Source organism: Aethalodelphis obliquidens, unplaced genomic scaffold (assembly GCF_003676395.1).
Source record: "Aethalodelphis obliquidens isolate GAN/ISIS:26980383/991018 unplaced genomic scaffold, ASM367639v1 scaffold21, whole genome shotgun sequence".
NCBI lineage: Eukaryota > Metazoa > Chordata > Mammalia > Artiodactyla > Delphinidae > Aethalodelphis > Aethalodelphis obliquidens.
Window position 1 is genome coordinate 16,168,400 of NW_020837965.1, and position 24,180 is coordinate 16,192,579.

At 39.6% G+C, this 24,180-nt stretch overlaps 1 protein-coding gene across 1 annotated transcript in view; it reads right to left on the reverse strand.

The window, feature by feature from the left end:
- Positions 1 to 24,180, reverse strand: part of CATSPERB (catsper channel auxiliary subunit beta) — a 125,684-nt gene that overhangs the window by 27,090 nt on the left and 74,414 nt on the right. Inside the window, exons 15-17 of the mRNA XM_027120355.1 lie at positions 16,019 to 16,173; positions 13,713 to 13,867; positions 1,309 to 1,499 (exon numbers count right to left, since the gene is read on the reverse strand). Of these exons, the coding sequence (XP_026976156.1) occupies positions 1,309 to 1,499; positions 13,713 to 13,867; positions 16,019 to 16,173 (501 nt within the window). The remainder of the gene's footprint in view (positions 1 to 1,308; positions 1,500 to 13,712; positions 13,868 to 16,018; positions 16,174 to 24,180) is intronic.

The window sequence follows — 24,180 nt, forward strand, 5'->3', positions numbered from 1 at the left end:
CATTCTAGCTTTATAAGTGATTAACTACCACATTTACAACATAAGATTATTCTAAATTTTACTATATATTTGCCTTTACCAGTGAAATTTATACTTTCACACATTTTCCTATTACTGATTAGCTCTCTTTTGTTTCACCTTAAAGAAATTCCTGTAACATTTCATGTAAAGCCAGTCTAGGATGATGAACTCGTTTGGTTTTTGCTTGTCTGGAAAACTGTTTATCTCTCCTTCAATTCTCCATGACAAAGTTGCTGGTAGATAGATATACTTGGTTGCCAATATTTTCTTTCAGCACTTTGACTATATCATGTCATTCCCTTCTGATGTGCAAAGTTTTGGTTGAAAAATCTGCTGATAGTCTTATGGGGGCGTTCTACTGTAGGTAACGAGTTATTTTTCTCTTGCCACTTTTAAGATTCTCTTCTGGTCTTTAACTTTTGACGCTTTAATTATAATGTGTCTTGGTGTGGGTCTCCCTGGGTTCATCTTATTTGGAACTCTATAGGCTTCCTGGATCTGGATGTCTGTTTCTTTCCCCAGGTTATAGAAGTTTTCAGCCATTATTTGTTCAAATAATTTTTCTGCTCCTTTCTCTCTCTCTTCTCCTTCTGACTGTTCAAATGTATTTCTCCAGTCCAGAGGTCTTTCCTGAACTCCAGAATTGTCTTTCTATATATCTACCTTATTTCTCCACTTGGATGAGTAACAGACATCTTACATTTAATAGGATCTCTCAGCTGATTATTGCAATAGCCTCTTAAGTGATTTCTCTGCTTTCCTTCTTGCCCTCTCTGTCACATGCCCAGTCTGTTCTCAACAGAGCAGCTAGTTCAATCATGTCACTTTCTGCTCAAAACACTCCAAAGCCTTGCCATTTACTCAGAGTGAAACCCAAATCCTTATAATAAACTATACTAACTTTTGCTATGTATCTATCATATAATCCTTTGAAATAGAAATATGCTACATGACAGTGATTCAAAATTATTTCATTATGTAGGGTAAAGTCTGGACTTCTTGACTTTTCTCACTGTTCCTGAGCACTGTTAAAGACAAAATAACATCATATTATAGAAATAAATGATAGGTGTTACTATTGATGAAATATCAATGAAGTGATAGCTAGGTTTCATTATATTAGAAATAAAGAATTCCTCCAGGAATCTAAGTATATGTAGACTTCTGTAGATTACCAATTGGACTAAATTTTGAAATCTATTGTTCTATAAAAGAGCATGAACACTTTTCTCAAAAGATAATTTCTCATTTTCCCCAGCCATCAGAGAGATATATTACTACACTTACTTTGTAATTGAAGAGTAAGCTTATAGGAGAAATTTCCAGCTTGATTAATGGAAAGGGAACTAGACAAACAAGAGCTTTCATTCACTTCCTCTATTCCAAAAGGGTCTATAATTTCTGCAATAACTGACGACAAAAATCCTTTAGGCGTGTTATGTTGCAATATCCTTCTTATGTAAGCTGTTCCAGTTTTCCTAAAAACAAACCAACAAACATCATGCAACTTGGGTAAAACAGTGGCTTAAATTAGCAAGTTCATAACCATATAATTTATAAATAAAATTTACCACAAATGGCTAACAAATGAATATTTGAGTAACATTTGTTCAACCTCATTAGTAATCAATGAAATGTCAATTACAGCAATGGCATATGATTTTTCACCTATCAAATTAGGAAAGGTTTTTTAAAGGCAGAGTTTAATAGTGGTAAGAATTTAGTGGAGATAGGCACTAATGGGATTGTAAACTGGTACAAGATTCCTAGAAAGCAATTTGACATTATGCATTAAGAGCTCTAATATTATTTTTTTCACACTCTGATTCCATAAATCTACCGATAGGTCTCTATCCTAAGGAAAGAACTTGAAACACAGAGCGGGAGGGGGAGAAAAGCTTTCCATACAAAGATGTTCATCACAGCATTATGATAAAAGCTAGAAATAAAAATGCCAACAATAGGAAAATTAAGTAAATGATAATACCTGATCTACCTAGGCAAAATACATCTATTAAAATGCTACTTACAAAGAGTTTTTAATTACCTAAGGAAAGTGGTCACATTATAATGTCAAAATGAAAGAAGCATAGTGAAGAATGTTGAAATGCATGTTGAAAAGGACTAATCAGTAATTCATCAAGGTGTTAACAGTCATGATTTCAATTGTCTTCTTTATATTTGCCTTTTAGGAAATTTCTACAGTGAGCATGTTCTTTATAATCAAGAAAAAACATCCATTTTTAAAACGTTAAGCTAAGATATCCATGTGCAAAAAATAAATCTACACAGAGACCTTACACCCTTCACAAACAATTTAACTCAAAATAAATTACAGACTTAAACATAAAATGCAAAACTCTAAAACTCCTAGAAGAGAACATAGGAGAAAACCTAGATGAACTTGGGTATGGCGATGACTTTTTAGATACAACGCTAGGGACACAATCCATGAAAGAAAAAAATTGACAAGCCATACTTTATTAAATTAAAAACTTCTGCTCTGTGAAAGACACTGTCAAGAGAATTAGAAGACAAGCCATAGACTGGGAGAAAATAGTTGTGAAAAACATATCTGACAAAGGACTGTTATCCAAAATAAACTGTAGGGGAGGAATAAAACCTCCTTTTCCTCTACCCTCCTAGTTTCTGTGCCTGGGACCCTAGAAATTAAACTGATGAAAGCCAGATTAACAATAAAAAACGAACACTTGATTAATGTGTGTCATGCTTACACAGGGGAGACACCTCAGTGATGAGTAACTCAAAGGGGTGGTTGGAACCTGGAGCTTGTCTAGCATCTTAATAAAGAACAATATATTTGTGGAGAAGTGACAAGACAAAGAAAAAGGGGCTAAGGCTTTTAGGGGTGGCAAACAGTGAAAAAGTAAATATATGGGAGAAACTACTGGAAGATAAGGGTTGTTTTTAGTAATGCTTGTTATGCAGATTCCTCTCAGTGTCTCTGAACTGGTAAGAGTCTCCAGTTGTCTCTGGTGATTAGGAATCATTCTGCCTTTCTTGTTAGAGAGGTGGAGGGCAAGGGATTTTTTAATATGTCTGCTTCTTCTTAATTGCCTTAGGCTAAAAATAATCTTTATGCCAAAGTGGTATATTTTGGATTGCCATATGCCAATCCCCTACAATACAAACAACTCTTAAAACTCAACAATAAGAAAAGAAACAGCCCAGTTAAAAAGTGGGCAAAAGGTCTAGACACCTCACTGAAGAAAACATGCAGATGGCAAATAAACATATGAAAAGATGCTTATATGCATCATATATCATCGGGAAATACAAATTAAAACAACGAGATACCACTATACGCTTATTAGAACGGCAAAAGTCCAAAATATTGACACCACCGAATATTGGTGAGGATGTAGAGCAAGAGGAACTCTCATTTATTGCTGGTGGGAATGCAAAATGGTACAGCCACTTTGAAAGCCACTTACCATATGATCCAGCAATCAAATTCCTTTGTATCTATTCAAATGAGTTAAACACAAAACCTGAACAAGGATGTTTATGGCACCATCATTCAAAATTGCCCAAACTTGGAAGAAACCAAGATGTCCTTCAGTAGGTGAATGGACAAAAAAACTGTGGTACATCCAGACAATGGAATGTCATTCAGTGGTAAACAGAAATGAGTTATCAAGTCATGAAAAGATATGAAGGAAGCTGAAATGCATATTACTAAGTGAAAGAAGCTAATCTGAAAAGCTACACACTGTGTGATTCCAACTGTATGACATTCTGAAAAAGGCAAAACTATGGAGACAGTATAGATGTCAGGGGTTAGTGGGGATGGATGGATGAAGATGCAGAGCAGAGAGGACTTTTAGGGCAGTGAAAGTATTCCGTATGATATTAATAGTATAAGGTGGATACGTGTCATTACATAATTGTCAAAAGCCATAGAATGTACAACACCAAGAGTGAACCCTAATGTAAACTATGGGCTTCAGGTGACTGATGATGTGTCAGTACAGGTTCATGGATTGTAACAAATGTACCTACATTATATTATAGTATAGTGTCCTACACTATGGTGTAGGACATCAGTAGTGAGGGAGGTATGTGTGGAGAGGGGGTATGTGGGAACTCTACTTTCTGATCAGTTTTGCTGTGATCCTAAAACTTCTCTTAAAAAGTAAAGTTTATTACCGTAATTTAAAAAAATTAACCTCTTTGTATCTGAAGTCATTGACCAATAGCCAGGCTATTACTGAACCTGTCTTCCCACTTCTCCCACCACTGGCGAGGTAAATGAGCCTCTTGTACTCAAGTGTCTAGGATGGCTTTTGGGGGTAATCAAGCTCCAGTCTTCCAGGAGAGGTAAGAAGTCAGCTTTTAAAGGAGGGAATGGGGTTTGGGCAATGAAGGATGGGCTTAAAATTAGGAGTCAGGGAGTTCCTGAGGTGGAGAGGAATATCTGTTGAGGGGGGAAAACACTGCAAAAAGACAATCACCATCAAACTTAACTGCCTGTAATGCTAAGCTCCCATTCCAGTACCCATGCTGTTTCCCCAGCCCACTGCCCTCACCCCATGCCAATGAAGCTGCTTTAATCAAGGTTACTACAGCCTTGAATGTTGCCACATCCAAAGGTCACTTCACTTCTTTGTTCTTATTTTACTCAGTCTCTCAGCCGCATGGGTCACAGTGGTCCACTCCATACTTTCCAAAACACCCACCTCCCTTGGCTTATAGGATCCCACATTTCCCTGGTTTTTCTCCTATCTCACTGGCTGCTCCGTCCTGGTTTTCTTGGCTGGGGCCTCCTCTTCTGCCTAATCTCTCTTCCTGGAGTGCCCAAGGCCTTTTCTTCCCTACAGACATCCATTTATACAGGAACAACTGTCAAATGAAGAGCTCCTGCTCTGACCCTGTGTGCTATGTATTAGTACATCCATGCAACTGCCAACTTCACATCTTCACTTGGGTACCTAACAGGCATTTCAAAATTAATATTTCTAATATGGAACTCTCACTCACCCTGAGTAACTCTGCATTCCTCATCTCATAAAATGACAGCATGATCTACCTAGCTGCAAACCAAAAACCTAAATAGTTCTTGATTGCTCTCTTGCTAATACCCACACCAGGCAATCTGTCATCAAATCCTGTCTTTTCTCAAGTGCACCTGCTTCAACTGCCTTCATTTCTCACCTGTATTACCTCAATAGCTTTCCAAGGGGCCTGGAAACTTTGACCTCTCATTCTGTCCTATACTTTTCACAGCAGAGTGATCTTTTCGAAAATAAAAATAATTTCACTCTCCTATGTAAAACTCTCCAATGGCTTCCCCTGGCACCAAGAATAACACGTAAACTCCTCATGCAGCCCACGATGCCTTACATGGTCTGGCACTTACCTACCCCTTCGCTCACCTTCCACCACACCATCTTACTCTGCACCATCCACACCAGCCTCCTTCCTGTTTATTAAATACACCCACGTATTTTCTTGCCTGACTGCATTTACACTTGCAATTTCTTTTGCCTGGAAAGCTCTTCGTTCTTTGTTCTCAGCTGTTTGCTTATCCTTCTCACTCCCTCTGTCACCATGTTTACTTTCTTCATAGCATGTATTAGATCTAAAACTACTTTGTTTTTTGCTTACCTGTTTATCATCTGTCTCTCTTCATTAGAATGTCACCTCCATGCGGGCAAGGACCTTGTCTATCTTATTCACCACTATATTCCTGGTCTTAGCATAAGACTTAATGTGAAATAGTCACTCAATAATATTCATGGAATTAACAAATAGCTTTACCAAAACTTTGTGTAAATGTTGATGCTGTTTTCTTTCTGAGCAGTTTAGTAGAATTATTGACATTAAGTTATCACTTTTAGGATTTTGTGGAGATTCTTAAAAACAATTGACCTTGTTATGAAATGAGAGAAGTTCCTTCTCAATACTTCCCATTATCAAGCAGATATAGATTTTTTATCTGTGAGTATATAATCAACTCCCACTGTGGAAAGGATTTTGATTCAGTATCCAACATCTCGTAGGTAGTGCCCCCAAAATCCAAAATCTTTGCTAATGTTCTGAATCCCTTGTGTTCCACCATTGAATCTTTCTTTAAACCATTTTTAGAAATTGAAGTATAGTTAATTTACAATGTTGTGTTAATTTCAGGGGTACAGCAAAGTAATTCAGTTTTATATATATATATATATATATGTTTTTTTCAGATTATTTTCCATCATAGGTTATTACAAGATATTGAATATAGTTTCCTGTGCTATACAGTAGGTTCTTGTTGTTTGTCTGTTTCCATCATCTAACCTTAGTTCCTCTTATTCCTCAAATTCTCTTTTGAATTCCAAGAGACTGTCATTTCCACACTGCATGATTCCTCACCCAACAGTCTGTCTACCACAAGTACCTGTCTTCTTAAGCACAATATGAGAACCTCAGATTCCCTCACAATAATAAGACAAGATGTGGCTGGATGTGGCACACAGAAGACAAGCATAGATGTGTTTTATAAAGCAAAGAGCCAGGCAATAGAGTAAAGAAATGGAAATTACTCTGGATCCATTGCCCTGTTGAGTCTACCTCCCAGATATCTCTCAAATCAATCCATTCCTCTCCACTTCTACTATCAACATCTTAGACTGAAACACGAAAAATTTTAGCCTATACTATTGCAAAATCCTTCTAACTGCTCTCAGTGCATCCACAGTTGTTACCCTCTACTTCCTTCTCCCCATCTCAGCAGAGTGGTATTCTAAACAAAAGCTAGGCCATTTGAGATAAATGGGAGTTTATGAGTTTAAAAAGAAGATGGTACAAATAAATTCAAATACATTGGGTTGGCCAAAAAGTTCATTCGGGTTTTTCCATAACTCTCCAATTAAAAGACAGAGATTGGCTAAAAAATAGCCCACAAAGCCTATATATGTTTTTTATGAGAGATACATAAGGAAGGTGGCAGTAAAAGAATCAAAATCATATACTAGACAAATATTACCCAAAGAAGGCTAGTGCAACTACATGAATAACAGATTAAAAACAACAAAAATAAAACAAAAACCATGGTAACAACAAAAAGATAATCTGATTGAAAAGTGAGCAAAGGACTTAATTAGACATTTCTACAAAGAAGATATACAGATGGCCAATAAGCACATTAAAAGATGCTCAACATCACTAATAATTAGAGAAATGGAAATCAAAACCACAAGATATCATTAGAATGGCTATTATAAAATAAAAAAATAGAGAATAAAAAATGTTGGCAAAGATGTGGAGAAATTAGAACTCTTGTACATTGTTGGTGGGAATACAAAATGGTGCAGCTGCTGTGGAAAATGGTATGGAGTTTCCTCAAAATATTAAACATAGAATTACCATATGATATAGCAATTCCACTTCTTGGTATACCCAAAATAACTGAAAGTATGGTCTCGGAGAGATAGCTGTACACTCATGTTCATAGCGACATTATTCAGAATAGCCAAAAAGTGGAAGCAACCCATGCCCATCAATAGAGGAATGGATAAGCAAAATGTGGCATATGCATACAACAGAATATTATTGTCTTAAAAATGAAGGAAATTCTGTCACATGCTATAACATGGATGAACTTTAAGGACAGTATGCTAATTGAAATAAGCCAGTCTCAAAAGATATGTACTGTATGATTCCACCTATGTAACTGATCTAGGTGTATCCACAATTGTTCATAGTCAAATTCACAGAGACAGAAAGTACAACAGAGGTTGCCAGAGGCTGTGGGGAGAGGGGAATGGGGAATGAACTGTTTAGTGGGCACAGAATTTCAGTTGGGGAAGATGAGATAGTTCTGGAGGTGGATAGTGGCAATGGTTGCACAACCATGTGAATATACTTAATGTCACAGAATTGCACTCTTAAAAATGGTTAAAATGGTAAATTTTATGTTATGCATATTTTACTACAACCAAAGTACTATAATGCAAAAAAGCATTAAAATATAAAAATAATAATTAAATACCAATAAAATGTTCAACTCATCAAGAAGATGTAACAATTCTAAATTTATATGTATCTAATAACAGCCTCAAAATATATAAGGCAAAATTGACAGAACTACAAAAGAAACTGACAAATTCAATATCACATCAGAAAATTTTAACATAACTCAATAATTGATAGGTCACACAGAAAAAAAATCAGTAAGGATACAGAAGATTGAAAAATCACAATTAACAAGATTAATCTAACAAATAAATAATAACATTGCACTCAACAATGTATGAAATGTATAAACATAGATAATACACAATGACCAAGATAGGTTTATTCCATGACTTCAAGTCTGGTTCAGCAATAAACCCATAATATAATTTACAACATTAAGTAAAAAGTTAAAGGAAAAAAATCTATAGATAAGCTCAATAGATATAGAAGAAACATTTAAAAACAAAAATAAAACACCTGTTAAACTGAAAAAAAGATAACTGTCTATAAATGAAAAAGAGTTTTAAAAATTTATGGAAAGGATAATCCGTGATGGTGAAATGTTTAAAACATCCTTTTAAAAGTCAGGAACAAGGAAGCCCACTGTTATGGTCTGAATGTCTGTATCCCTCTAAAATTCCTATGTTGAAAACCTAAAGCCCAAAGTGATGGTATTGAGAGGTGAGGCTTTTGGGAGGTGATTTAGGTCATGAGGGTGAAGGCTTTGTGAATCAGTTTACTACCCTTATAAAAGGGGCTCCAGAGCAATCCCCTGCCCCCTTCAACTATGCGAGGACAGGGCAAGAAGTTGGCAGTCTACAACCAGAAGAGAGCTTGCACAGAACCCAACCATGCTGGCACCCTAATCTTAGACTTCCAGTCTTCAGAACTATGAGAAATACATTTCTGTTGTTTATAAATCACCCAGTCTTTGATATTTGATTATAGCAGCCTGAACGGACTGACACCCACTATCTCATTTCTATTTAATGAGCTCCTAGATACTGTGACAGAAAAAAAAATGTATAATATGCTAAGAAATGTTAAAGAAACAAATTATTTGCAGGTGATGTGATTATCTGCTTAGAAAAATATTTACTTCTACTCAGAAAATCCAAAAGAATATATAGAAAAAGTACTGGAATCATCAAAAGAATGTAGCAAATTTGAAACATTTAAGATTGCTGCACAAGGGCTTCCCTGGAGACACAGTGGTTGAGAATCCACCTGCCAATGCAGGGGAAATGGGTTTGAGCCCTGGTCCGGGAAGATACCACATGCCGGGGATCAACTAAGCCCGTGTGCCACACCTACTGAGCCTGTGCTCTAGAGCCCGTGAGCCACAACTACTGAGCCCGCGTGCTGCAACTACTGAAGGCCGCATGCCTAAAGCCCGTGCTCTGCAACAAGAGAAGCCACCACAATGAGAAGCCCGCGCACCACAGTGAAGAGTACCCCCGCTCACCGCAATCAGAGAAAGCCCGTGCGCAGCAACGGAGACCCAATGCAGCCAAAAATAAATGAACAAAATAATTAAAAAAAAAAAAAGATTGTTACACAAAAGTCAATTACAAGACATCTGCTTTTGCTTTCAATGCAGAAAGAAGCAACCCAACAAGAAACAAAACAGATAAATCACTAAGTCATCATTTTCCTTAAGCCATCAGATAACTAAAGTCACAAGATAACCAACTAACCTGAAATCCAAGGGAATAAGCCATTCTGAGGAGAATCTGAACACAGGAACAGTCTCACTTATGGAAGAGCAGGAGAGCGAGAAACAGTGCTGGCCACAAAAGAAGCAAGTAAGAAATAGCTAAAATTGTAAAAAACTGTCAAAGGCCAAGTATGGGCTGGTATGTGAGTCTGGAAATGCTGGGGCATCTTTCAAAACGGAGCCTGTACTCACTTGCAAGCTCCTTCCCATGGGTTTCCCTAGACGCTCAGGAGAAAGATGGGGCAGGGAATAGACCAGACAGTCCCTGCTGGTGGTGCAGGCATCAAGGGAGTGTGGGAGAGGTCACTGTGGGGAGTGGGTGGAGAGGATGGGAGCAAGCATCACTCGCTTCCCTGAACCTCCTTTCATAAGAAGCAAAAGCCTTAAGCTACAGGAGGTTGGGCATTCAACAGTTGCACACAGGTCTCAAAAGAGGTGATCCATGCTGGGGGGAAGTGCTTGGGGGATGCTGGCACTGAAGCCCTGGCTCTCTCCCTCCCTCTTATCCCCTACACAGCAGAAGCTTGAAGCTACTGAGAGAGAGGAAGCAAAGCCACCCATCACTGGGGCACAGGCAAAGACACATTATGGATAAGGGAAGCTAAAATGATAACTCCATCCTTATGGAGAGTCAGGGAGCTGTCTTGGGCCTAAAATTCTAGGAGAACAAATAGAGTTATCCTGCTGCAGGAAGAATCAGAAATCTCCACCTAAGATCTAACTGCAGGTACAAGGCAGAATTTGGCTGCAAGAGGTAATTTTTATTAACAGGTTGTTGTGCTTTTTTTTCTTAATGGAACTTGACAAGCTGAATCTAACATTTAAATGCAAGAACAAAGGCCAAGAAAATCCAAGAGGGGGTGCTATTCATAGGAGTTACCTGGTTAGAGAAATTTTGTCATTGTGATCTAGGGAAGGGCAAATACAGCAATGAAGGAGAAGAGAGACAGAGACAGATTGATGTACATGTGGAACTAGGATATATCACAGGGGTGACACTGCAGATCAGGGGGAAAGATGGGTCTTGTTTGCACAATTGGTTATCTATATATATAAGAAAAGAAAGAAATCAGATTCCCACTTCATACTACACTCAACATCAATTCTAGACAGATTAAAAACTTTAAAATACAAAGCAAAAGTTAAAAACTACAAGACAAAATAGGAGAATAGCGAAATAGATTGTGGTATATTCATGAGTGAATACAGACACATACATCCATACCAAATCATTTTTAAAGCATATGGGGTAATTTAAAAAGCATAAGGTTGTATGAAAAAGGCAAGTCACAGGAAAAGGTATACATTGCTAAGTAACACATCTGGCAAAACTAAACTATATATATATATATATATATATATTTTTTTTTTTTACGGTATGAGGGCCTCTCACTGTTGTGGCCTCTCCCGTTGTGAGCACAGGCTCCGGACGCGCAGGCTCAGCGGCCATGGCTCATGGGCCCAGCCGCTCCGCGGCATGTGGGATCTTCCCAGACCAGGGCACGAACCCGTGTCCCCTGCATCAACAGGTGGACTCTCAACCACTGCGCCACCAGGGAAGCCCTAAACAATATATTTTGATACACATATATGTTAAAGCTGTAGAGAAACATTTCTTAAAATGTTTACACAAAATTCAAGGTAATGCTTATTTCTGAGGAGGCAGAGTGTTGGGGTGGGGAAGAGGCAGCAAAGCAAAGGAAAACTACACAGAAGCACAGCTGGAAGGGTGCAGGGGCCCCAAAAGAGTGGAAGACTTCCCGAGGCCCAGAGGTGACGGGGGCAGTTGTCTCCAGGTAGAAGTGTCACCCCCATCAGCAGACCTCTTGTCCCTTTATCTCACCTCCATTTTCTCACCCAAACTCCGGAAGGGGCTGGAAACCATCAGCTATGAGGGAGGGGGGATATGAATCTAAAAATAATAAGAATGAGGAAATTCTCCACCTCCCCACATTCCAGGCTCCCCAGGCTGGGTCCGGCTAAAACAGGGGCCGGAAAACAAACTTAAATTGGATAAGGATTTGAAGTTTCTTAAAACACTGGGCAGGAACGGAGTCATGTGGTAATTGACTGACTTAGACTTTTTTAAGCTAAGGAAATATTTATTTACTCTCTAAGGGAAAAGCTATGGGACTTGCTGATACTTCATCTAGAGGCAGAAAGGAAATAGGTCCACAGAGGTGGTCTGAAGAGACAGGAGGAAAAAAAAGTTGACATCCAGCTGATTCAGTAAACAAATTACACATAATTGATCTGGTTATTCACCTAATTTGAAGCCTTCAATGCTTCCCCCTCCCTTAGAATAACATCCACATTCCCTACTGGGACTCAGAAGGCCCCACCTGACCTGGTCTCGAATGACTTTTCTCCTTGGCTCACAACACTGAAGTCACTCTGGTTTTTCTTGGGCTTCTCAAGCACACGTCATGCTCCTTTTGGCCTGGGGGCCTTTTCCACGCTGTGCTCTCAGGCTGGAACCTTCCCCCCACCCGATCCCCTTCCTTCATCCTCATTTTCCTGATCTCATCATAAGCACCACTGCCTCTGGGAAACCTTCCAAGATCCTCCAAGTAAGGGCTCAACCCCCCGGAACTCACTCTCTCAATGCTCCATGCTCCTCTGTTGCAGACTTACATCAACAGTAATTACACAACTGTCTCTGTCCTGTGCTAGAATACAAGTTCCAGGAGTACCTGGGTTTGAACGTCTTCCTCACTCTCCATCATAGCACCTTCCAGAGTGCCTTGTTAGATAACTATTTGTGGAAGAGAAGAATGAAGGGTTCCCCCTGCTTCTCCTCCTGACTATCTAGATATCTGCCTTTGGCCCACAGTTGACCTCATAACTTCCGGCTCCCACAACCTTGACCTTCCTGCTTGAAGTCCCACTTGCTTCCAGTTCCCTGACCCTGGCTCTTTGCTCCCATTTCCTTCCTCAGAGATGCTCATTCTCTAGTTTCTGTGCAAGTGGAGCACAGTTATTGAATTTGATCACAGAACATGCTGTGCTGGTTTTCAAATATTCTGATTCTTTAGAGAATTATCATATGCTTTTAAAAATAATTAGGATATAAGAAATTGATATTAATGTTGAGATGATGTTAATCATATGTTAATTTTAAAGAGTGATTCTCTATGTTTTCTACAAGGACCTACCTATGTAAACATGCACTAACTGATCTGGAATATCACACATCCAAAAGCCATCAAAAACAAATAGTTCTAGGTGATCACAGATACTTTTCTCAGAGGCTGAAGGTTCCACAGTCTTTGTGGAAGAAAACCCTAATGCCAGCATTTGCTATATTATGTTTGATTCTTTTCCCCATCTCTACCTCTGAGTGAGCTGTCCCGTAGAGCTGGAGTTGTTGGCTATGGGACAAGATCCTAGTTGACAGCCCAAAGCATGTATAATAGATTTCAACCTGGTGGAACAGGGCTAACCACTTTGGAGATAGGTGAGTTTCTGGTAATCTGAAACTGCTTCTTTTCTGGTTGTTAGATGTGGGGGTGAGGGGTTATAGAATTTACATTGTTTTCCAAAGAAAGATTTCAGGCCTTAAAGGAAGCTTTCAGGGTCCCTGGCTCTTGCCAACATCTTCGAAGTAAGCGTTCCTCAGAACTCTGCATATCTTGCCATGCAGTATTTCTTGCAGAATGGCCTCCTCTACGTTAGATGTGCTTGTCTTTAGGACATATGACAACTGCCATGGGAGTGAACTCAGAGGATAAGCAGTATCCAGTGTAGCCCAGACATTTTTGATACTCAGGACGACAAACACACCTTTCTTTAGCTTGGCCGGATGGTGCTGACATAACTGGCCCCATGTTTCTCAAACAGGGGCATAGTGCAAGGCACCTTAGAGTCTATAAGTAAATGTATTTGGCCTTGCGAGGTCTCCAAAAAAGACTTACTCTCCTTGACTAGGAAGATTACTCCAAAAGATAGGCTCAAAATTTAGAATATCAATACTGGTGTGCAATCTCAGTAAAATGTGAAGATAATCAGTACCTACCTGGAGTGTATCAATTTTCCAAGGTGAATGTCATTGAATTTCTTGGTGTATATACTTTCCTTCGGTTCATTCTCGGGCACATATGCATAAAAGATCATTTCATTTAAGGTGATATACTGTGGAGCAAGGGCAGTCTCAAAACCCATGTCAGGAGCCTGGAACACGAAAAAAGGAAGTACTGAATTTAAACGAGTTTAAATTTCCATTATGGCAAAATGAAAATAAGATTTGCTTCCAGTTCACATCAAAACAATACTGCTTTGCTTATAAATAGGAGGACTAGTTCAACACATTCTGTCTGAATGTCCACGCATGTGCAAGGGAAAACACACTTTTCTGTTGAGGAGGAAAAGAAATTCTGAGAAGTTCAGTTTAAGATTCCCACATAGAAGGCTGCAGTGGGAGATGTGAATGTCTTGTCTTGTGTGTGTGGGAGGAGTCTGGAGGCGCAGATTCTAGAATTCAGTTCCTATTTGGAGTTTTCTGTAAGCGAGGGGCAGGGAAGAAGCTCTCGTCACTTGAGAGCTGCCCTCCACCCCCCACAATCTCACGCTGGTGACTCTGCACAGCTGCCGCTGAGTCCCCAACACTGGTGGTTCACAAGGCTTTCCCTCACTGTCAACACGGGCACCTTTGGACCAGATTTCTGACCCACAGGTCTTCTTTCCAACACACCCTTCTCTGATCCTGATCTTGTCCAGATTTGGGAACTTGCAGGGGTGAGAAGACAGGTAGGGACCAGCCCCCAGGGGGATGCTGGAGTCACCCTTGTTGCTATGACAGGAGGAGGGGTGGTAGATGGTACAGACTGGTTGGGACGCCACCATCAAGTAGTGCCTTCCAGACCCATTTTCTGTCATGCCTTTTCCTCTGGCCTCTAAAAGTTGGGAACCCACGGAGAAGAGAGAGTGGGAAACAGATGCCAGGAGAATACATGTGGGACTGAACAGATGGCTTAAGGAGTCTTGAAAATTACTGACAATGCTTTAAGGGTTCTGCATGACACTCTAGACTGGGAGTGCCAAGAACATCCCATGGAAAGAATGTGCAAGTCCAGGGAAAGGCCGCAGAATGACTGAAAGCTTGCTGCCTGATTCGATGTCTGATTCCAGTGACTAACCCGTGATGTGTGTAATTTGGGGTGAATTATTTAGCCTCCCTGCACTTCACTTTCCTTATGGGTAAAATGAGGGTAAATAATTGTTATAAAGATTAAGTGTTCATGACAGTGCCTGGCACCTAGTCGGAGCCAAATAAGGTCTAGGGATCGTTTGTATCCAGAGACAATATATGTATAGTGTGTTTAGGGAGAGGGAGGTCGTAATATTGAGAGTAAGTTCCTTGAACTCACTCGCCCTGAGTATAAAAACCCCCACTGGCTTTTGATTTAATAATTTAAACTTTCACATAAGAGAACTAAGACATTTCCTACAAATTGTGAAGTTAGTGAAAATTGAGGTAACTGCTTTTGTGGTTAGTGCTACCCTCCCGCTCACGTGATTTGATTTATTTCTATGCAGAGCCACACAACAGATGGGCAAATAAATACACAAGGAGTCGCGTGATGGCATCTTACTGTCACTAGAAAGTTCCACTTTACTCTCTACAAATATCTCGGACAGACAGGGAAGTTAAAACACCATGTTCTGAACCGCAGTTAAAACAGAGTCATCCTTGAGTCCTCCTTTATTCTGTTTCCTTTAAGCCAAAGGGCAGGTTTTATTAAGTCCCAGTCAAAAAATAGGTTTGATTCTTTGCTGATACACTGATGAAAATTCATTATTAATTATTATTAATTCATGATTATGTGCCCCGTGATAAGTTCTTAGGCATATATACCTTCATAAGTGGCACATTATACATTAAAATTATTAGAAAAATCTGCATGAAGTATCTTCTGTGACACACATAACACCTTTCTCTGTTAGCATTAGAAAAGGAAGAAACAAGGGGGCAGGGTTAATATGAAAGAAGAAAGGTCAAATATTGGGAAAAAACAGAACTCATGTTTCTTCAAGGTCAACCTTGAGAGGCAGAGAGTCAAACCCACCATGGATCTGGGTTGGATCTAGCTTAGAATATCTGGTGGTTTGCTGTGAAGACATTTATATGAAGATATTCTGGGTGGATATAAATCTATATAGTTCTGTATGTGACTTGAAAGATTTTGGAGATGTTCCCTGATATATGGAGGTTTTTCCTTTAGTTAAATAGAGCAAAGAGCATTAATAAGAGTTTGTAAGGAAAACACTTTCCCATTTCCACTTAAAACAAGACAAACTGTTTCAATGCATTATATCACTGACCTGTCCAAAAATACCTTTAGAATTTCCAAAGGCAGCAAGTGACCCACCAGCTTCAAAATGATCCGGAGTCAGTTTATGTATGAATCCCATGTGGTCATAGTATAATGTGAAAATTTTATCAGAAATAGATCCAATTTTACTATATCTTCCTAACCCTGTTAGGAAAGGAACAGACATCTCTTGATATTGATACGATACAACTAGAGAACTTTAAAAGCTATACCTTATAAAAACTCTATTTAAACTAAGAGGTGGGAGAAGGGCTCTGAGACTCCAGAATTAGCAAAATTCATGATAGTCTTTGGTAAGTCCTTGGAAAGTCTTTTTCAAGCTCCATTTCATTACAGAACCTGTTCGCTGAAGTAGGTGAAGGACAGAGTGAGGGGGTGTCTAGAAGTATAGAGGAAAAGAGGTTAGCTCCTCCGGCAGTGGGTTCTCTTCCTAACACTGAAATCAGACTCCTGAGTAGGTAGAAGGCAGTGAGAAAATAACCCTTGGGGAGGCAAGGGGGAATTATCAGTAGAGACCACTGGGTCATTAGGTATACTAGGATTAATATGTTGAACCAAACTTGGTGTTTTGCGTTTCTCTTGTGTCTTAGGGCAACGTGTTGAGAGGAACTGGCAGTCATCTGGTGATGCAGCAACATTCACTGAACCAAACACTGATCCAGACAAAGAAAGTGTCCCCTCTCCTGGATGGAGGATGGAGACAGAGTGAACGCTGAGGTTTCAGGATGAGAAAGGTTGATTTCCAACCCCTCCCCCCACCAAGCTCCCTAATCCTCCCTAGTTTCTCCTGTCCTGACCCCTAAACACTGGAGTGCCCCAGGACTCAGTTCTTAGATATCTTCTACCATTATTTCTGGAGATCTCATCCAGTTCCAGGATTTTACTTTATTTTTTAAAATTAATTTTTATTGGAGTATAGTTGCTTTACAACGTTGTGTTAGTTTCTGCTGTACAGCAAAGTGAATCAGCTATACGTATACATATATCCCCTCTTTTCTGGATTTCCTTCCCATTTAGGTCGCCACAGAGCACTGAGTAGAGTTCCCTGTGCTATACAGGAGGTTCTCATTAGTTATCTATTTTATATGTAGTAGTATATATATGTCAATCCCAATTTCCCAATTCATCCCACCTCCCCTTCCCCCCTTGATATCCATAAATTTGTTCTCTATGTCTGTGTCCCTATTTCTGCTTTCAGGATTTTAAATCCATTTTTATGTGGATGATTCCCAAATTTAAACCTCCCATCTCATTCTCTTCCCTGAACTCCAGACTTATCTAACTGCCTAATGACATCTCCATATGCATGTCAGCCAAGCATCTCACATGGAACTCATCCCAAACTGAACTCCCAATCCTCACATAAACCTCCTCCATCCTCAGCCTTCCTCATTTCCAGTAAGGGCAACTGTGTTATTCCTGCTGCTCAGTCCAAAAACCATACAGCCATTCTTAATTCCTCTCTTCCTCTCACACCCTGTGTCTAATCCATCAGCAAATCCTACTGACGTTAGCCTCAAAATATATATATATAGAACGCAGCCACTTCTCACCACAATCACCCTGGACAAGCCAATATATATATTTATTTATTGTGAAATTTAGAACGAGGAATGAGCTCATGCAATTATGGAGGCTGAGAAGTTCTATGATCTGCTGTCTGTAAGGTAGAGAACCAAAGGCCCAAGCACCAGGGGAGCTGATGGTGTAACTCCCAGTTGAAGTCCAAAGGCCTGAGAACTGGGTTTGTGGGGTGGGCGGGCAGGAGAAGACTGATGATGTCCAAGCTCAAGCTGGCGGGCAAGAAGCAACAGGGGTGAATTCCTCTTGCCTCCACCTTTTTGTTCTACTTAGGCCCTTAAGAGATTGGATGATGCCCACCCATACTGAGGAGGACAGTCTATGGATTCAAATGTTAATCTCACCCAGATACACCCTCACAGCCACACACAGAAATAATGTTTAATCTGGGCACCCCTTGGCCCAGTCAAGCTGACACATCAAACTAACCATTACAATTGTTAAGGTTCAATATGCCATATTTCATCTATAAACATAAGATACACTTTTTTTTTCTTCACATTTTCACATCGTGGAAATGGAGATATTTTATAATTGATCTGTCTTATAATCATTGTCCAATAGGTGGCACTCACGCCATAATAGTCAATTGGCTACACATGTATTATACTTTGTCTCCGCTCTTTATACTGTCATCACTTTACTGAATCACTGGTATAATACATGTTGAGCTTTAATGCTGCTTAAAATGCCTTAAAATATTACATTATAATCTGGTATTGAAACAAAATTATTATGGGTTCAGCAAGAGAGAAAAACAAAGCAGGGCATAGATTTATCAATAAAGCAAAAGTCGCTAAAGAATTACCACACTGCCACATTTTCTTGTAGAACAATCACCAAGTATTTTATAAGACCTGAGAAAAAAGAAACCTACAAGTAGATGAAATGACATTATGTTTTACTATGGAGATACACATGAAATTATTGCCTTATCACACAGAACGCTGGGGAAATGTCAGCACAGTCCATGCATCATCCACGATCACTGTTAAAACACTGTGTTAAAGTTTAATTGGAAGAGTTTTTCCTTTCTTTGTGTTAATAGAACAAAGTGCATCTTACACTCAATGAAGCTCACATTTGATGAAATATGTTTACAACATTCTTCTGTTGGTTTTGCATATGAACAACTAGTTGAGTTGGTTCTTAGGTAATATTTTTCTCTGAAAGTTCTTTAAAAGAATATGTGATATTCATTGTTGTAGCAGAAAAATCCAAGGCTGCCTTGATGTTTTGCTGTGCTTTAAAAATTCTTTTTTTTCTTGGCTGCATTTGATCTTCATTGCTGTGCATGGGCTTTCTCTAGTTGCGGCGAGTGTAGGCTCTTCTTCGTTGTGTTGTGCGGGCTTCTCACTGTGGTGGCTTCTCTTGTTGCAGAGCATGGGCTCAGTAGTTGTGGCTCATGGGCCCTAGAACGTGCAGACTTCAGTAGTTGTGGTGCACGGGCTCTAGAGCACAGGCTCAGTAGTTGTGGCACACGGGCTTAGTTGCTCAGCGGCATGTGGGATCTTCCCAGACCAGGACTCAAACCCGTGTCCCCTGCATTGGCAGGCGGATTCTTAACCACTGTGCCACCAGGGAAGTCCCTGGCTTTACATTTTCTATTTCAAATAATTCAGAAGTGTTTTTACTTTTATTGTTGGTTTTGCTTTTAGTTAAAAAAATTAATGTTTTATCAATTTTGGTTTCCTTTATTCTTCCTATTTTCAGTATTTACACATCCATTCATTCATATCAGAGGGCTACAATGTGCCAGGAAGAGAAATACAGAGCCACCATCTTTGTTCATCACTGAAAATCCCTACCACTTGCAATTTCTCAGTCTTTAGCATCTATATTTGTCATCCGAGATTCTTTCTAATTATTTATTCATTCTATATGTGGACATGTTTCTATAGTTTATATCTATAATTTTTAATAATTTATATTGCCAATTTAGTTTAGTTTTCTGAGGTATTAAATATTTTTACTATTTTCAAAATAATCTTGCTTAGTCTATGTTGACTTCTGTTTCATAATATGTGTTTATTCTCTATTTGCCCATTCCCCTGGATCCATTCTCAGACTTCCTCTTCCCTATTTGGTGCACTGAAAGGCTCACCCCTGTGTATTTCAATACTTCCACTCTGTTTCCAGCTGGATTCTGAATGGGTTTGGCCAGTGAAAGGCACTAGCAGGAGATAATAACAAGGGAAGGAAAGAGAAGTCTGTCTGTCTATCTATCAATCTATCTATCATCTATTTATTTGCATTACCCCTTTAACTAAAGGGACTGTAATGGCTTTCTTCCATTGCTAGTCTCTGGGTATTTTAATATTATTATTGGTTCCTTTAACTCTGTCCACCATTCTGCAAATAATTCCCTTATAAAGGCTCTTCAGGTGAAATACTTGAGTGGTATTAGGTTCTTGCCAGGATTATTACTGATACAGTATTTTTTTTTTTTTTACCAGACATGTCCCTAGAAACAGTATCAAAGTGGGATTCTGGGACTGAGTAGCTTATACATTTAAGGAATGCAAAGATGACTTGTTATGCCTGGCAGATATTGTGAACTGGCAATCCGTACCAAGCACGGGCAACACAATTACTCAGATTATATTGGATGGAGTAGGTCTGTGGAGGGCAAGACTTTAGGTGATCAAATGGGGTGGCTGTGCTTGATTACAATAACAATCATGGGTTTTAGTATGACTTATTGGATGTATTAGAAAGCTTACCAAAAACAACAACAATAACAACAACAAAACAACCAACTTATGACCTTGAATATCCAGCTCAAGACCAGTGTAGAGAAGCTGACAGCTGTATGGGGAAGAAGGAACCTTACCTCACCACACACAAAATTAGAAGTTTTAAACAGACCTATATAAGCAATCTAAAATAATTAATCTCCTAGAAGAAAACAGGAGAATATCATCATAAGTTTGGGATAGACAAAGATTCCTTAAACAGGATATACGAAGCAAGAAGCACTAACTATAAAGAAAAGGCTGAGAAATTGATCGTTTAAAAATTAATAATTTTGGACTTCCCTGATGGCGCAGTTGTTGGGAGTCTGCCTGCTGGTGCAGGGGACGCGGGTTTGAGTCCTGGTCTGGGAAGATTCCACGTGCTGTGGAGCAGCTTGGCCCGTGTGCTGCAACTACTGAGCCTGCACTCTAGAGCCTGCAAGCCACAACTACTGAGCCCGTATGACACAACCACTGAAGCCCGCACGCCTAGAGCCCATGCTTTGCAACAAGAGAGGCCACCGAAATGAGAAGCCCATGCACCACAACGAAGAGTAGTCCCTGCTTGATGCAACTAGAGAAAAGCCTATTCAGCCACGGAGACCCAATGCAGCCAAAAATAAATAAATAAATTTATTTTTTTTTTAATTAATAATTTTGTTCATCCAAAGATACCATGAAAAGAATAAAAATTACAAGCCACTAATTGGGAAAAGATGTTTGCAAATTATATTTCTAAAAAAGGACTCATATCCATAATACATTAAAAACTCATAGAAATCAATAAGAAAAAAGGTAACCTAATAAAACTTGATTAAAAAGACTTGAAGAGATAATTTACAAAAAAAGATACAAAGATTGGCCAGTAAGGGACTTTCCTGGTGGCGTAGTGGTTAAGAATCCACCTGCCAATGCAGGGGACACGGGTTCGATCCCTAGTCTGGGAAGATCCCACATGCCGCGGAGCAACTAAGCCTGTGCGCCACAACTACTGAGCCTGCACTCTAGAGCCCGCGAGCCACAACTACTGAGCCCATGTGCCACAACTACTGAGCCCACATGCCACAACTACTGAAGACTGCACGCCCTAGAGCCTGAGCACTGCAACTACTGAAGCTTGCGTGCTGCAACTACTGAAGCCCCCACGCCTAGAGCCCGTGCTCCGCAACAAAGAGAAGCCACCGCAATGAGAAGCCCATGCACCGCAACAAAGAGTAGCCCCTGCTCGCCACAACTAGAGGAAGCCCGCGCACAGCAACGAAGACCCAACACACAAAAAAAATAAATAAAATTTTTTTAAAAAGATTGGCCAGTGAACATGTGAAAATGTGCTCAACATTATTATTCATGGAAACTAAATCTTCAATGAGATACCATTACACACTCACCATAATGGCTTACTATTTAAAAGACAATACTAAGTGTTGGCCAGAAGAGGGAGCACCTGGAATTCCTTCATGTTGCTGGTGGGACAGTAAATTGATAAAATCACACTGGAAAAATGTTGGCAGCATTTAATATTTTTTCTCACAAAAAGCTAAACAAACATATACTTTATGATGTAGTAATTCCATTCTGACATTTATACCCAACAGAAATGAAAGCTCTGTCTAACAAAAGACTTATACAAGAATGTTCATAACTGCTTTATTCGTAATAGGCTCCAAATGGAAGCAACTCAAATACCTACCAGCAGTGGAATGGATAAATAAATTGTTGTATATTCAGACCATGGAGGACCACGCAGCAGTGAAAAAGAGTAAATTACTAAAACTTGTGACAATATGGAGGAATCTCAAAGTCATAATATTGACTGGAAAAAGTCAGACATAAAATATATACCACAGGGGTTTCCCTGGTGGCGCAGTGGTTGAGAGTCCACCTGCCGATGCAGGGGACATGGGTTCATGCCCTGGTCTGGGAAAATCCCACAGGCTGCGGAGCGGCTGGGCCCATGAGCCATGGCTGCTGAGCCTGTGCGTCCGGAGCCACCTATGCTCCACAACGGGAGATGCCACAACAGTGAGGGCCCGCGAACTGCAAAAAAAAAAAAAAAAAAAAAATATATATATATATATATATATATATATATATATATATATATACACATATACCACATAATTCTATTTATATGAAGTTCACAACCAGGCAAAACTAATCTATGGCATTAGAAGTCAGGATAATGGCTACCCTTAGAAGTATACTGACAAGAAAGGGCATGTGGGACCTTTCCAAAGTACCGGGAATGTTCCATAGCTTGCTCTATTTTCCAACCCCTCCCAATGATACTGATAGTTATTTTTGTTTATTTCACAGTCACAGGATGCCTGACCGTCAGAATTCTAAATGCTACTACTGCACACCTTCTGTCTCAACAAATGATTCAGACAAATTAACCACAAGATTAACCTTGATACCAACATAAATTGAACAAAATTTTATTGACAGAAATGAGAATAAACATTGTAGGGAAGATCTGAGAGACTAGAATCAGAATTTTGTGCTCTCTACTTATCCTTGAATAAGGAAGGACCATTGAGGAGATATTATGATGGTAAAACTGTTCCTGCTGGCGAGCATCAAGGACGCAGGATCAAGGCCTTAGAAACCATGCTTTATGAAGTCATATCAGAAACCTTTAGAAAGCTTGTTGTTTAGAATCATATCATAGACTTACAAGACCAGAAGAACCTGGTTTTAAGCTTGGACAGTCAAGAATGCTGGCAATGTTAAAACCAAAGAAACAAACAAAACCCCCCAGACCCATTCTTGTCTTGGAGACAATTAGTATATTTCCTACTCTGGTTATACCTAATCAGGTATCTCCAAGTTTACCCCAATCTCCAAACTTACCCAATGATCTATAAAAGTGTACTTGAACATTGGGAGATCTACCTTCGGGGAGACTGTATTTCTTTTTTTTTTTTTAAACCTTTATTGGAGTATAATTGCTTTCCAATGTTGTGTTAGTTTCTGCTGTACCACAAAGTGAATCAGCTATATGTATACAAACATCCCCATATCCCCTCCCTTGTGAGCCTCCCTCCCACCCTCTCCATCCCACCTCTCTAGGTCATCACAAAGCATTGAGCTGATCTCCCTGTGCTATGCGGTAGCTTCCTATTAGGGGAAGGGGAAGCTGGGATGAAGTGAGAAAATAGCATTGACATATATACACTACCAAATGTAAAATGGATGGCTAGTAGGAGACTAGTATTGAAGGTAGATCTTCCTTGCCTATTAAGTTATTGAATTTCAGCATTATTTTTTTCACAATTGGTAGTTTTATTATCTCATGAACACCTGAAAAAATGAACCTTAAAATGTATGAAAAATATAAACCTCTCTGAAGAAAACATTAAGAGTAAAGCTTCATGCTCATGAATTAGGCAATGGTTTCTTAGATAAGACAGCAAAATCACAAACAACAAAAGGAAAAAGAGATTGGACTTGGTTAAAATTTAAAACGTTTGTGCCACAAAAAACACCATCAGGGGCCTCCCTGGTGGCGCAGTGGTTGAGAGTCCACCTGCCGATGCAGGGGACGCGGGTTCGTGCCCCGGTCCGGGAGGATCCTACATGCCGCGGAGCGGCTGGGCCCGTGAGCCATGGCCGCTGAGCCTGCGCGTCCAGAGCCTGTGCTCCGCAACGGGAGAGGCCACAACAGTGAGAGGCCCGCGTACCGCGAAAAAAAAACCCCAAAAAACAAAAAAAAAACACCATCAGGAATGTAAAAAACGCATAGAATGAGAGAAAATACATGCAAATCATATATCTCTTAAGGGACTTACATTCAGAATATATAAAGTACTTTTTTTTTTTTTTTTTTTTTTTT